At 38.4% G+C, this 14,971-nt stretch overlaps 1 protein-coding gene across 1 annotated transcript; it reads right to left on the bottom strand.

Moving 5' to 3' along the window:
* Positions 1-4,038: 4,038 nt before the first annotated feature.
* Positions 4,039-13,748, bottom strand: LOC110967539 (transmembrane protein 268). Its single transcript, XM_022217187.2, is given in 10 exon segments — positions 4,039-4,713; positions 5,275-5,330; positions 5,333-5,492; positions 5,710-5,799; positions 6,540-6,650; positions 6,725-6,877; positions 8,634-8,741; positions 8,847-8,941; positions 10,904-11,033; positions 13,438-13,748. Coding segments are annotated over 9 exon segments (1,047 nt in total). The 5' UTR covers positions 11,016-11,033; positions 13,438-13,748; the 3' UTR covers positions 4,039-4,551.
* Positions 13,749-14,971: the final 1,223 nt, after the last annotated feature.

The raw sequence follows: 14,971 nt of genomic DNA, 5'->3' as shown, positions 1-14,971 counted from the left end.
AGATTTTTAGTTTATAACCACAAAACGCAATAAAAATGGACTTTCACCAAATGGGGCCTTTTGAATGCCCTCAGAATATATTAATGACTCACGACTGGATCACCGCTGCTCTCTGGAGACCAGCGTGAATCACCTCAGCAGTCAATTAACACCTTTTTATTTCATCAGCTTTATGGCTTGCTCTCTTGTTTCCATTTTGTGGAATTTGCACTTTGAATTGTGTCCGAAAAGTGCTCCAAGAGTAAAGTTTTCTCATCATTTATTAATAGCTGTTTAAGCAGTTACCAGGGTCAATGTATAATTGAGGGAATTTTGACGCCCACTGGATATTTAGAAGACTCTTTCTCTAAAAATGCCATGTGGTACTTGGTTATAGGCGGCCATGTTGATTTTTAGGCCTGAAAACAGCAAAAATGTCAACTATGAGTCCCACAATTATATATTGACCCACCAAACATTTGGAATATTGGTTAATACACTTGCATAGTTAACCCTCTTTTAGTTCTATTTTGGTCTCCACCACCTCCTAAAGGGGAATAGATAGATAGACAGACAGATAGATAGATAGATAGATAGATAGATAGATAGATAGATAGATAGATAGATAGATAGATGGATAGATTAAACCTTTATTAATCCCACAGCGGGGAAATTTACAAATATATGGCGCTTTAGTTTCTAGATACTGTATTGACCAGCTGATAAGTCTGTGTAGCAGTGAATAAAAACTGTAAATTTGCATCTAAACAATAAACTGAAAGACACATGTTGTTATTTGCTGCTTTGTTTTTATTAAAATTCGGATCCTGGCCATTTTTACATGATAAAAGGTGGCCGTCTGACAGACAGGAGGTTGGAGGGGGAAGGTGGGAGCCGAGCCAGCCTGAGTGTAGGATCACAGATGGCCACTTAGCCTCCTGAGGAGATCCAGTGTCTCTGTGATCGTTTAACTCGGCCTCACGCTGCATCCTCTCCACTCCATCACTGGGCCTCGCTGTGTGTTTTAGTGTCGTCCTGCTGCTGCTCGCCGGGCTGTCGGGGCTGATGTGTGATCTCTGGTGATATTTCAGGATGCTGGGAGGTGAAGTCAGCCTCCTGCAAACACCAGTCGACCTCAAACCACAGGTGTGAGGACTCAGAGACGAGATCTGAGCCAGCCAGCCGAAGCCAGCGGCTCGTGTTGAAGCTTTTTCTGCATCGCTACACACCTGCATCACAGGGATTCACTCTGAGCCTCCTCGTATTTCCTGACTTTGTCTACAAATCGCTTGTTGGAATACTTTACAAATAAAAACCCTCTTGTCTGCTGCAGTGATGCAACAACTTAGTTCTGTATTTAGAGTCTTTATTTTAGTCATTTCAGTCACACTTCCTTCTCTACTGCTTCTCTCAGACATATTTAGCAACTAATATTTAGATTTTACGCATAAAACAGGTCATCAGTTTGAAAAGAAAGGAAATTTTATTGGCAAACTATCTAAAATTACACAGGGAAGTAGGTGGAAATAGCTCCACCATTATATAGCCTGCATCAGAATGCAAAACAATTTGGACTTTCCCATGCTGCTAATATTATTATTATTTATCTTTATTATCAGCCTTTTGCTTCAATCCCTATAAAAGACACAAAATAGGATTTAAAGCCCAGCAGAGGATGTTCTTCATGAGGAGGCTGAAGTAAGCTGCTCTGGAACCCTAACCCACACCCCTGCTCTCCAACAGAGACTCACTGATGGACCATAATCATGCTAATGTGTAATAACATCTCAAACTAAGCGTTTTACTCACATCAGACACTTTAAAGCAGACATTGCACCTCATTGCGCTATTACACTCTTTACGCATTATTTGTAGATACTCGCTTTTTTAAAATTTCTTATACTTGTTTTTTGTTTTTAATATTTGTCGTTTGTTATGCTGTGTTGTTTTTTTGGAAGTGCCAAAAAAGTTTAATTGTAGAAATGCAGGGACAATAAATATCCTTGATCCTTGAACTTAAAAAAACGAGTCTTAAAACTTGTGCCATCTTGTTGGCAGAAATGCTGAAAGTTTCAGAAGTTCAAGGACTCGGTTTTGTCAGAAGATGGACCATCCCGTCCCATGACCTGGACAGGTAACAGCCTGCTACATACAGAGACACTAGTTGGGTTTCCATTACAGTTTTTTGCAAAATAAAAGTGATATTTCTAAAATTTCGACAAAGTATATTTGCGCTTTGAACGTGTTTCCATTGAAGGTTGTTCTGGGCAGAAGCATTGTGTAAAATATCATCCTGCGAGACTGCAGGAAGATGGACGCCCAAAACCTGTTGTGTGTTGGTGTTGTTATTTTTACATCGACTGCAGTTGCCTTGACAGTTGCTGTCTAGTATGGCAGTGATGTTTTTCTCAAGAATAATGGCAAGAAAAGTCTCGGTCTCCTCTTCTGTCCACACGTACCGCGCCATGTTTACTCCGAGATAACTGGTCATGTGACCAGGTACGTCACGTCCGGTGACGTATAAAAAGTGTTTCCATTGCGCTTTTGTGATATTTTTCAATATCGAAACGTCTGAAAAACCACCTCATGAAAGTGTAAAAACTTTTTAGCGATATTTTAGTTCTTTTTCGAAATTCAGGTGTTTCCATTACCAGTTTTTTATTGCGCTATTTACATTTTGCGCATATCTAAGGTAATGGAAACGCAGCTAATGACTGTCACGCCCTGGACCTCAGCTGGCCAGGAGAGGCAGACTCTTCTCCTTTCCCTTTTTCTCTCCTAGGTGGTGTGTTGTAGGCAGACAGGTGCTACTAATCACAATCAGCAGGATTGGTGGGGGAGCGGGTGGAGGTGTGTTCCAGTCTACACTCCTCCTACATAAAAGCCAGATTGTGAACTTGTGCTCTTCCAGTTCAGATTCCTGCCTGCTCATCCTTTAAGTCTGGACCCATCTGGAACCACCATGTTTCTTTGCCACCATGCAGCACCTTTCTGCCAACTCTGGTTTCCATCTGCCACCCTCCACCTCAGCATTCCTACCCCGCCATTCCTTCCCACACTGGGCAGTTAAGTTCACTGCTCCTCTCTGAGCCGGTCACTATCTTTTTATCTATAGTCAGACCTGTATTCTGTTGGTCAGTCCTGTGCCAAATTAGTCAGCAGTCGTGTTTTTCTTTATGAGTCCTGTGATTGTGTATTTCCTGTCTTGCAAGTTTAGGTTGGAACATGCAAACTCCTCGCAGGAATGCCGGGACACGAACCAGAGATCTTCTAACTGCAAGACAAAAGTGCTAACCACCAAGAAAATGGACCCATTTCACTAAAACATCACTAAGCTGCTGATAGTAGTGCATCTGCTTTAATATGTTTAAACCGTTAATCTACTGGAATGTAGCTCAGTGGTGGCAAATCTTAGGAGTTGGATCCTCAAAAGCATCACAAAGTGAATCTAAGGGGTCTGGAGATAATTTTTTTGTGTTTTCTCAAGTTGTTTTCTCTTTTTTTGACACTGACTTGATTTAAAATGAGCCTGAAAGTCACACGACGAGACACCCAACTGGAGTTCTTTGTCTTCTGTAAAGTACATCAAAGCAACAACAATGTTAAGAAAGGAAGTCCTGCAGTAATAGTTGTGGCTGGATGAATGCAGGAAGTTCAGTGAGAGGAAAAACATTAGACCGGGATTTAATTTCTATCTTTAAACTTGATGTTCCCTGTATCAAACAACACTTTAAGTGTTAAATTCTAAAATTATTTTACTTTTTGTTATGAAAGGTCCAGAAAAATGTTCTAGAGTTTATTGACAAACTATGACTTTAGTTGGTTTTTTTTGCATTTTTAACAACTTAACATGCATCCTTTCATGTTAAAAACAAACAAAACGCGTTGAAGTATTTTGCTCGTTGAACTCTTTCATAGGGAAAACATAAATTCTCCTTTTCCACAGTTAAACCGCTGCTGTGGCTCTGGTGTCTTGAAATGCTGTTTGAACTTTGAGGCTTTGTGCCTTCAAACGCCGGATGACAGAAATTCATCAATATCATTCAAAATACAGCAGCAGAACTTTCAGCGGGATTTCTTTAATAATGCATCATATTTTATAAGCAAACCTGCTTTTATGTACAGAGAAATACTGATCTGAAAAGTTACAGCGCTCGAATACTACAGTACGATTTTAATGTTTCCCTGTGAAATGTAGTGGAACAAAACAGTAAAGTGAGACACGAAGAGTAGTCCTTCAGTTCAGCACGTTTCCTGTTGAATCGACTGCAAACTGCAGTAATCTATTCGTGTCGTTCCTACAAATAAGTTAAACAGCAGTGAGCGGTTACTATAGCTGTGATTGTCGTGTATACAAGAGTACAAATATTGTTTCACAGCGGCGTGTTTTCAGCGTTTGGCAGAGTGCAAATGAGCAAACATCCAGGTGGAGCAAACCCGAAGCTACAGCAGCTCACAGGCCGGAGAGGGAAAGAGAGCTCCAAACGAGTCCTTTGTTAAGTCAAAACGTCCAGAGAAACCGGCTTCCACGTGTTCAAAAGTCAGACGTGTTTAGTCCACAGGCCGCCTCTGCTACTGGAGGACCTTCTTCCTGATGAACTGACAGAGGCAGAGGGTGGCGGTGCTGCAGTGGTTCCTACGAGGTCGAAGGTTTGATGTTCCTGAAAGCCTCTCAGACACCAGCAGCTTCACGTACGCTGCGCTGTAGGTCATCAGCAGCTGGTAGGCTTTAGCCTGACAAGAACGGAACAGAAAGACAAAAAGTAGGCGTTTATTAACAGTTATATTGAAAGAATGTGACGTTATTTCACTGTTTTGTTGAATTATAGATCAGAACTGGGATCATCATAGGGAAAACTTAATATTTTCCTTTGATAATAAAGAATAGGCCTCAAATCAAAAATGTATATTTTCATAGTTGGTCATTTATTTATTTTTTAATGGTTTGAGTGAAATAGTGCTTTTTTTCTTTATGTAAATCAGTAAAAATATTATACATATATGCCGGATGGATGATGGACAGACAGATGTATGATGGATGGACAGAAAGCCGGACGAATGAATGAATGGATGGACAACCCAGCAGTGTGTTTGCGATCATATTCAGTAAAGGCTATAAGACAAATTAGAAGTGAGTGTAGTAAATTCTGGGAATTTTAAGGATCAAAATGTGACAGAAATATTTAGAATGTGCATAAATAATCAGCTGAAACTTGCATATTTCCATAATATCTGATGTAAACAACTGGAAATGTGCAGAGAGCCGTGTGTAGGTCACTTCAGTGTGCCACAAACCTGAGCAGGTAGAGAAGCATCAGGGACGAGGCTGAAGCTGGATGTGACTCTAGCGCCCCCCGCCGGCCAGGTGAAGTACTGCAGCCTCCGTCCTCGTTCCCCAGCAGAGGCCTCTGTTCTTCCGACTGCTGCTCCACGTCTGACCCCTCGGCCTCGGGGTCGACGGCCGGGACGTCGGCCACCAGGACCAGATGAGACATTCTGCTCTTCAGTTTGCTCTGGAGGAAGAGCGACATCGATTTGATCGCTTCACAGCGTCCTTGAAAGACTTAAATGTCTGTTTGTCCAAAGCCCACAGATAAATATCCTTCTCAACAGAGCTTGGAATTATGTTTCTATTGATTCTGAGAGAGGACAAACATCGGAGCCACGGAAGAAAAATCGATGGAACAGCAGGAGAACAAACGGAGCGACAGATGTAGTCGACTGTCTCACCTGAGTGTCGGTGGTCATGAAGCTGTGTCCCTCTAAAGTTTCAGTCAGCGTCCTCAGGCAGCGAGACATGTCCCAGTACAGGAAGTACAGCTGCAGGGAGGAACAGCAGCACATAAATCACAGCTCGGGTTTTACCACCAGAACATTTTAATTGACCACTTTACTGCAACGTGATTAACAACAGAATGAAAGAGCACTTCAGCACAAAACAGGAGGAATTATTACAGCTTTCACAACATCCAGCTTCTCTGCTGCTTTTCTTACAACACTAACCTTTTTAGTGTCCACATTTTTAGTTTAATTTGTGTTTATATCTGCTGGATGAAACCTCTGAGAATGAAATAAGCTTCATTATCCTCTTAAATGTCAGACCAAAAATGGATCTACAGCAGTAAAATTACAAGTAATCGGTGAGAAAATAGGCTGTGATTATTATGTTTTTACAGAATTTGATTAATCTAACAGCATTTTTGTCAGACTGCAATTAACAGGTATTTAGATTAATTCAGTCATTATTTTCTGAAATGTTTCACTTGTTAAAGCTGAGAATATTATAAAAAATCATGTTAGAGTTGACCAGAAAAGTGGCGTTCGTAAAATAACATATTTCTTGTTAGTTTTCCAGATATGTGACCACTCAATCTATACAGATATACATAAAAATAAACAGCAGAATCTTGAAACCACTCATTTAATCACAGTAAGTGGAGGGATTAGTTACTCTGAGTTCACTTTTAGAGGGTAGATGTTCATAAGAGGAAATTAATGGTTCATTTGTCACACATGTAGCCTCATATTCTCACAGTTTGAGTTGAGTTTAAGGGACCAACCTGCATGTTTCCGGTACAGTTGTGCACCCAGTCGGCTACACCCACCAGCAGCTTGTGCTTCACCATCCTCTCGTTCACCTGGATCAACCGGACGTCTAAGTTCATGTTGATCTGACACACAGACAGTTTGAGAATCACTTTAGGGTTACGCCATAAATCTGAACACGACAGCAGCTCTGACTGACCTGCTTGTTGCTGTGGTGCAGGATGAAGATAACGGCGGTGGTGAGGACGATGGAGATGAGGCTGACGGACAGACAGAGGACCCAGTAGTCGCTGACGGTGATGTAGAGGTGGAGGGTGGAGAAGACGGCACACCAGACGACCACGTACAGAACCTGGAGGCAGCAGAGGAGACTGAATGATTAGCATGTTCCGTCTTCTTAGTATAATCTGTAAGTTTAACGTTTCATTATAAAATTAGAAGCTGGTGTGACTAAATAAATAAAGAAGACACCTAAATATCTGTCTAGCTTGCTTGTGTGCAGATTAAACAAGATTTAATAAGTTCAGAGAGGTTTGTTTGCCTCATTTTCCAGGATTTAAGCTAACTGGCTGCTACATCACTAGACGTAGCCCTATAAGCTGCAGTCAATTCCAGCCGTTTTCAGTACAAAAAATCGCTAATATTCTATTTGTAAATAAAAATATGACGAGAAATACAGGGAATATTGGACGCGCATCGCGAGGTGCATTTCCTTGAAAACGACCGATTCGTGGATTTTATACTGACTTCAAGACATGTTTTGGATAAAATAGTTTACTGGCTTGTTTCGTCTGGATGTCCAAGGTTGGATTATGGCCGTTTTTTGTGGAATATTTTCATCTGTGTGTAATAATGAACCCGGAAATGTGAGTCGTGCTGTGTACGTTGAAGCCGTGTATAGAGAACGGATGGATGGATATTCGTTGTTTGTCGGACAAATGTGTTTATATTACCCGCTGTGGTAATCACATCTGAAAGTGGTTTATACCGGCGGATTCATGAGAATCTAAGCTTTCCATCGGTGTATAATGTGTCTATCATCGAGTTGGCAGTGTCGTTCTATTTCGAAAAATGCTTATGCAGATATCAAAACGGCCCGCCCGCAGGCTGCTGAACCGTATTAACCCAGTGGAGTGAAAATGAAATTACGTTAAGATGTAAGATTTTAGAATAGCTATAAGTGTTCTACCTCAGAGATATTGCAGATTTAAGATCTAGTGTCACCAGTAACCTTTTGTTTTTAACTTTAGTTAGGCACATGTGTACTTCTGAATGTGTAGTAATACTTCTATGGATCTGGGACGACGTTTCTGCCATCAGGGTTTATATGGTGGTCCTATAAAGCAATAATAGAGTTTAACAGATCAAACATAAGCACAGTTTATCGTATATTTATGTAGGGATAGAGAGTCTACACTGAATATCCTTTAACTGCCTCTTAGTGAGAAAATGTGTGATGAACTTTTTTAATATGACGTCATTTTTCCAGAATCTCACATCTTAAACATGCTGTCACAGGTAACAGAAGATGGGATGGAAATTAAAAGCAGAACTGGAAAGGCGAAGACCAAGTCCTGGGAATGCAAAGAATTCTTCCGTAGAAACATCAGCGTCTCACTGAAACTAAGAGTGTTAAGATGTTTTGTGTGTTCTGTGCTAGCTTATGGATGTTTCACAAAAAACATCCAGGAGATCTACAGTGTCCAGCCTTTGGAACGAAGACGGCACATGATGATGATGAGTTTGTTACTGTAAAATGTGCTAAAGTTAAAACACTCCAGTTTCTAGAGATTCACAGTCGCAATATCACTCCTACTTTGTCTGTGATTACTCATGCCTTCTTTGAATCCTGGAATCTGACTTAATTTCATTGCACTGAAATAGCAAAAGTAGTTTTAAAAAGACATTCCTTTGATTTTTACACATCAAGCTCAGTTTACTGATCATGAGGCGAACTGTGAAAACATCATAGCATCGACTAGAATTAGCTGTTCACAGCCAAGACAGAAGTTTGATGTTTTATTAAAAGTGTTTTTGTCTGGATAGCTCTGTCAAAAACACTCAAAAAGAAAGGAAAAGGTATGAGCTGGATATAATGTTGATCATACTGGCGCCATGATAAAATGGAAGAGGGCTGAGTTGAAGACCATGTATCTCCTCACTGAAGGGACATCCAGAGCCGCTTTCAGTGGCGCCTCCATGTCTTTAACTGGAATCTATCAGGATAAAAGAAAACAAAAATTAACACCCTGAACTGCATGCAAACACAGAGGAAGGTGTAATTCAGTGATACAGATGTCTGAATTGTGCAGTGTGTTAACCTGAAAGCCATCTCTCTCCAGTTTGGCGCGACACAGAGACAAATCAAAGCTGGGGTTCAGCGACGAAAAGCTCGGTATCGACACGACACACTGACCTGAGAGACACACAGAGAGGAGATTATTTTAACATGGAAGCATGAGAGATGGTGAACGTAAAAAAAATAAAAGAAATCAACGCTGCAACCTGTGGAAGCTTTGAATGTGTTCCAAAAGAAAGTGAAAGCGAGTTCATGCCTGATAGGTCAGTCATCATGAACTCAGGTTACACAGACACAACTTTATTTTAACCCTCTGAACCACAAACAATGAGTCTTCTGAACTATTGGCCAATTTTTCACCGCAATATAAAGTTTTAATAAATCTCCACGTGTTCAAAATGATTATAAATTTGGCCAGAATTTGCTCAGAAAACTCTTTTCCTGTTCACAATCTGTCCAAAATGAGTCAAACATCTAGGATGGCTTAGAAGGGTTCCAAAAATGACTGAAAACAGCAAAAATACGTCCAAAATGACTCAAATTTGACCTCAGGAAAAAAGTGTGTTTGTCAAAAATTACCCAAAATATGTTCAAAATGACTCCAAATGACTCAAATTTTTTCAGAACTTGCTCAAAAAATCCTCTAACTGTTCAAAATCTGTCCAAAATGACTTAATGGTCTAGGATGACTGAGAAGGGTTAAAAAAAATGACTAAAAATGGGTCCAAAATTACTTTAAAATGTCTTCAAACTATTAAAATTTTCTCTAAAAAGTAGGAATTATTCACAGTCACAGTTTTATAAACATTGGCGGTCCTCAGCGTTGGTTCTGTAGTCAGATCACAATCATGTGACGGTCAGCAGGCAGATGTCCTGCTGTCTCACCATGATACAGAAATCCTTAACAAATCCATGGATCCAGACTAAAAGATGCATCACGGCCAAAATCTGATCACTTGGTCCTTGTGTCATTTCTGACCTTCCCTGAAAATTTCATCCAAATCCATTGGTCCATTTTTGAGTGATGTTGCGAACAGACAGACAAACGTTTGCTGATTGTCACATAGTAATGACGGAGTAATAAAGTGATTTTGATGAAATATCACGATTTTAGGCTCATTTTTGGATCATTTTCTGACAGAACGGAACATCTCAGGACCGTCTGAGAGTTCAAAATCTGATGAGTCTATTTTTACAGTTTCCAGCTAATAAACGATGTCACGTTGGCGTAAGTTCTTTTCAAAACCAACAGTCATTTCACACCTGCTGACACATTTTGAGGTTCATATGTTTAAGTTCCAGTGGAGTTTCAAAATAGACCAAATATCAGCTTAAGTTTTTGTGGTAATGTGCATTAAATGTCACACAGTTTGAGCTGAAACCCATACAGATGAAAAATAACATGCAACAGTGTGGAAAAAAGTGCATTTTTCTGTTTAAAAAATGGTTAAATTTCCTGCCGTCCATACACGTTTTACACGTGTGTTTCTCAAATCTCGAGCATCTAAATGTGATATTTTGGTAGCACACAGTAATAATGCTATATAAATACTGGCATGGTATAACTTTAATGAAACACAGGTAGCTTTAGTTAGATTTTAAAGCATTTTAACTGGTTAACAGGTCAGATTTATTTACATTAGAAATCAGATACCAGCTTGTAAATAATACCCACAGACAATAAGACAACTGTTCTTGGCTAAAGTTGGTAAGGTTTAGGCACAAACACAATACACTGAACACATTCTGTTGGTCTTGTTTTCACGAGTTTCACTCTACTTCCTTCTTTGTTCCCAATAGATAAAAGTAATGATACATACCACTGCTAAGAACGACAGTTTGTCCCTTTTTATCAACTTGGTTTAGTGACTGAGGCTTTTGTTTCCTTGGACTTTGTATAAAAGGACACTGAATAGATGCAGTTAAAGATCAACAACCAACAAGACAAACCTATAAAACATTCAGTCTGCATACACAAAATTAACCCCACACACTCATACAAACTGTCTTCTTCCATACAAAAATGTGACACTGGGAGACTTTTTTCTCAGTATAATAAACAAATAATGAAGCAGTTACCATTGGACCAGTTCCCTTTACTGCTGCTGGTCTGTGGCTGAGTTTGTCCCGTCTGAACGTCCACCTCGCTCTCCTCCATCAGGTGGCAAACTCCATTTCTGTCCTCCATCATCTCAAAGGTCACCGTGTCCTAAAGGAGAAATCACACTGATAACTGACACAGATAAACAGCTCCTGTCTTACTGTCTGAAGTACACTGTCAAGCACAGAATTACTGCAAACCACAATTTCATCGTTCCTCTCGCCCATGTGACTGCCGAGTCATGCCCCGTTATGCAATTACAAAGTGATAAATGTGTTAGAGATCATCACCAAAAGTCTAAATATCATTACGGTACAGAAAGCAAACCCATCTGATTATTAAGGAGTAAAGTTGTTGGTTAAGAACTAAACTTATCTTTGTGAGCCACCACATTAGCTCAGGCAGAAATAAAACAGAGGTATATGTTTATTTGTTTCCTAACACGACTCACAAGCAAATGGAGTGAGTTAGCTGTAACTGTCAGGTAAAAATAATGAATTAAGAGTAATAGTTTTCTAAAATAAGGGTGCAGTTAGCTAAAAGAAACGAATAAATAGTTTGAAAGTAATAAATAAACCACTGAACTGTTTTGCTAGTAATGAAGACAATGGATAAACAGTTGATGTATTTAGCTGAACATATTAGCTAAGAGTAAAGATTTGAAATAGCAAAAAATACTGGATGAACAGTAGTAGCTAATTAAAGGTAGTCAATAAACAGTTAAATTGTTAACTATAAGTGATGGTGACTTTAATCGACATAAACCAATGATGGCTAAAATTAATTAAAAAAAACACATTAAAATAGCTAGCTGGCATCAAAGGTAATGGCTAAACTTGCTTACCTAACTCAGTTTGATATTTGTTAAAGGTAAAGAGCTGAAATTGTCAGTTAAAGGTAGCTGAAATAGCTAGCTAAGTGAGAAAAAAATTAGCGAAATATTTAGCTAAAAGTAACAAATAAACCATTGGAAAGGTTAGCTAGCATTAAAGATAGATAGCTATATGTATCAAAGAATTTAAAAGGTTAACTTGACATGTACAGCACTCAGTAAAGAGCTGAAATAGTAAGCTAAAGGTAGTTGAAATAGCTAGCTAAGTAAGAAATAAACAATCCAAATGTTTAGCTAAAACTAATAAACAATTGAATATGTTAGCCAGCACAGACGTTTATAAGCAGGTGGTATATTTAGCTGAATAAAGAACTAAAATATTTTCAGATATAAGTCGCCACTTTGGATAAAAGCATCTGCTTAATAAAATTGTAGAATTGTATGAAATAGTTAAATGTGGTGGATGAACTGTTGAAACACGTCTAGTGATGCATGAATAGTTGAAACCTCCAGCTTCTGTCACTCAAAGCAGCATAGCATGAATGAAAACAATCTACACACTCACAGTTTAAGTCTGTAAAAATGCAATTACGTCTAACTCAATTTCATGATTCATAGAGCTAACAGTCACTCATTTTACAGTCTGTTCATGAGAAAGTCCTTCTGACAGGGCTGGGAGGTTGGAAGCTGTTAACCTAACTTTCATGCCAGTAGTCTGTACTTTCCTTTAAAAAGCCCTCCAGGCAGGCCACAGCCTTTATCTCTGGTAAACAAGTCTGAAAACCTGCGAGGAATAAGATCACTTCTGCTTTTACTGCAGTAACACAAAGACACTGCATCTGCTCAACGGCAGCTGTGCTCTCCTAATGGAAAGATTAAGTTCAGAGTAATAGACTTTGGAGAATTTACATTTTTATGAGCTTTTTGGACGTGTATCTGCATTGCTTCCGCTGCAAAATGTATAAAATGTTTTATCACAGCAGAGTGGCTGTCTGTTAATGGAGGATAAGAGTATAATAGTCATGACACTCTTCCTCAATAGCAGCACTCTTTAAACCTCTCAGCAGTCTAATGTCTGTCAAATAAAATAAAAAGAAGGAAGATAAAACTGCTTAAAGACAAAAGCAATTCTCTCTGGGTCTGTTTCCATCTATTGGCTGCTGACAAAGACCGTTTCTAGCAATGAAGCGTGAAAACTCAACTCAATATGTGAGTTCACAGCCTCTAACTCCTGTCTTTACAAGGAAACCGCCTTTCTGAATTGATTTTCTTTCATTTTCATTTCCTTGCTTCTTAATTCAGTCCCAATCTATCGCTGTGCCTGCTAAAGAGGACAGAAAAACACAAAAAAGCAGAAGGCTGTGTCTTTGCAGAAGTTGTATCCTCAGAGAGGTTTATCAGAAAAAACTCAGCTCACAGTAATCTGTTATCTTAAAACTTTATCTTTTCACATCCGGGGGTGCTTATTTCTGAACAAACTGTTAACTGAAGACACAAGATGAAAGTTTCTGAAAGACTCCTCAATGAACAAAAGACTTTAGACAGAATTAAAAGCCTGATATTTCTTTGTGTAAAACAAAACTTGTACTGTTCTGTGACAACAAGTGAGAGCCACTGGACCCTTGAAAGCAACAAGACTGACACAAAAATGCAGTTTTTACAGGATTAAGCCCGTCCTACCTGCACTTCAGATGAACCTCCATCCTATCAACAGAGCTGCCATGGTCGTATCCCTTTGGTTTTTCTACTCCAGACCTTGTTTCCAGAGAAAATACATGTTGAAAGCAGCAGTTTCGCCGCACTCTGTGGCGTATGTTGCTTTCACGCTTCGATGTGTCACTGCTTCTCTCAGTTTCCCTCTCTTAGCGTGTGACTCAGATCAGCTCTGCCTCATGACTGCAGGAATGTGGTTTGTGGTCCTGAAGCTCGACAGGCAGCGCTGCAGAACAAGGTCAGTAGGTTCACCTGCTATTTGCTTATATTGGTGTGTGACTTTAGCCTGTTTTCGAGGTTTTTTTTGTGGGGAGGAGTCAGCTTGTTTTTATTAGGATCCTGTTGTAACTTTACTGGAGCTGTTAAATATTAACTGATAGACAAATTCATACATACACTAGTGACCCCACTGAAAAAAATAACAAATCCCAAAGAAACTGAAAATCTGGCAGCAGCAATTACAGCAAAAATACATTAAAAAAGTTGAATACTTTAAAAAACAACAACAAAGATGATAAAAAAGAGTAACAAATATCCATAAAATAATAATAATTTTAGATTATTTAAACGCAGTAAAACTACTTGTGATTACTATCTGTAAAAATGCAGACTTTATTGTGGGTATTATCTACAGTTTTGACATGTTTTTTATTGTTATTTTTAATTTTACAGTTAACTTGTAAATTCCCTTTGTCCTCCTCAGACCCGAGGTTTGGTTTTGGTTGGGCCGCATTTTAGATTTCTTCTAATTATTTGAGATAAAGAGTAACCAGTAAATCTAAAAATCGGATAATATACAATGTCTGATCAGTATATTTATTATATTTTATTGTGTTTACAATATATTCATATTGTTCTTCTTATTTTTGCTGATAGTTTTATCGTTATTATTATTGATATTATTTTGATTATTATGAACAATGCGCTGTTTTTGAAAAAAAAAAAAACGATGTCCACGTTTGTGGATGCCACTTTTTTCTGTCATTTTACTGCATGTAGAACACCAAATATAACAATTTTCAAACCCTGATTCAAATAATAGCAAATATATTTTAGAAAATAAATATTTTAGCTGATTTAATAACATAAAAACAGCAACATTTTAATGTCAGGCATTATAAAGAAACAAATTACTGTATGTAAAAACAGAACTGATTTTCGATGTGTTATCTACAGCTCTGGCCGTTGTTGTTGCTATGTTACTGTCAAAGTGTTAATTAATACTATTTTTCTTTGATTTTACTAGATACAGAGCAGCTATGAAAATTATTTATCGAATTTTTACATTTTTTTAAATTATTATTAATGGTACCTCTTTTAAAAACTGGTTGATATTTGAAAAATAATGATATTTTTAGATTATTTATTTCAGTGAAATTGTGCAATTTTAAATTTAAATATTGCAACAACAAAAAACATTGTAAAAATACAGATTTTAGATGTGGACATTATTTATAAATTTGACCTGTTTTTTCAGCTAATGTATAAAATAATGTTTCTT

This window comes from Acanthochromis polyacanthus, chromosome 11 (assembly GCF_021347895.1).
Source record: "Acanthochromis polyacanthus isolate Apoly-LR-REF ecotype Palm Island chromosome 11, KAUST_Apoly_ChrSc, whole genome shotgun sequence".
NCBI classification, from domain to species: Eukaryota; Metazoa; Chordata; class Actinopteri; family Pomacentridae; genus Acanthochromis; species Acanthochromis polyacanthus.
This window is presented reverse-complemented; position numbering and strand designations above follow the sequence as displayed.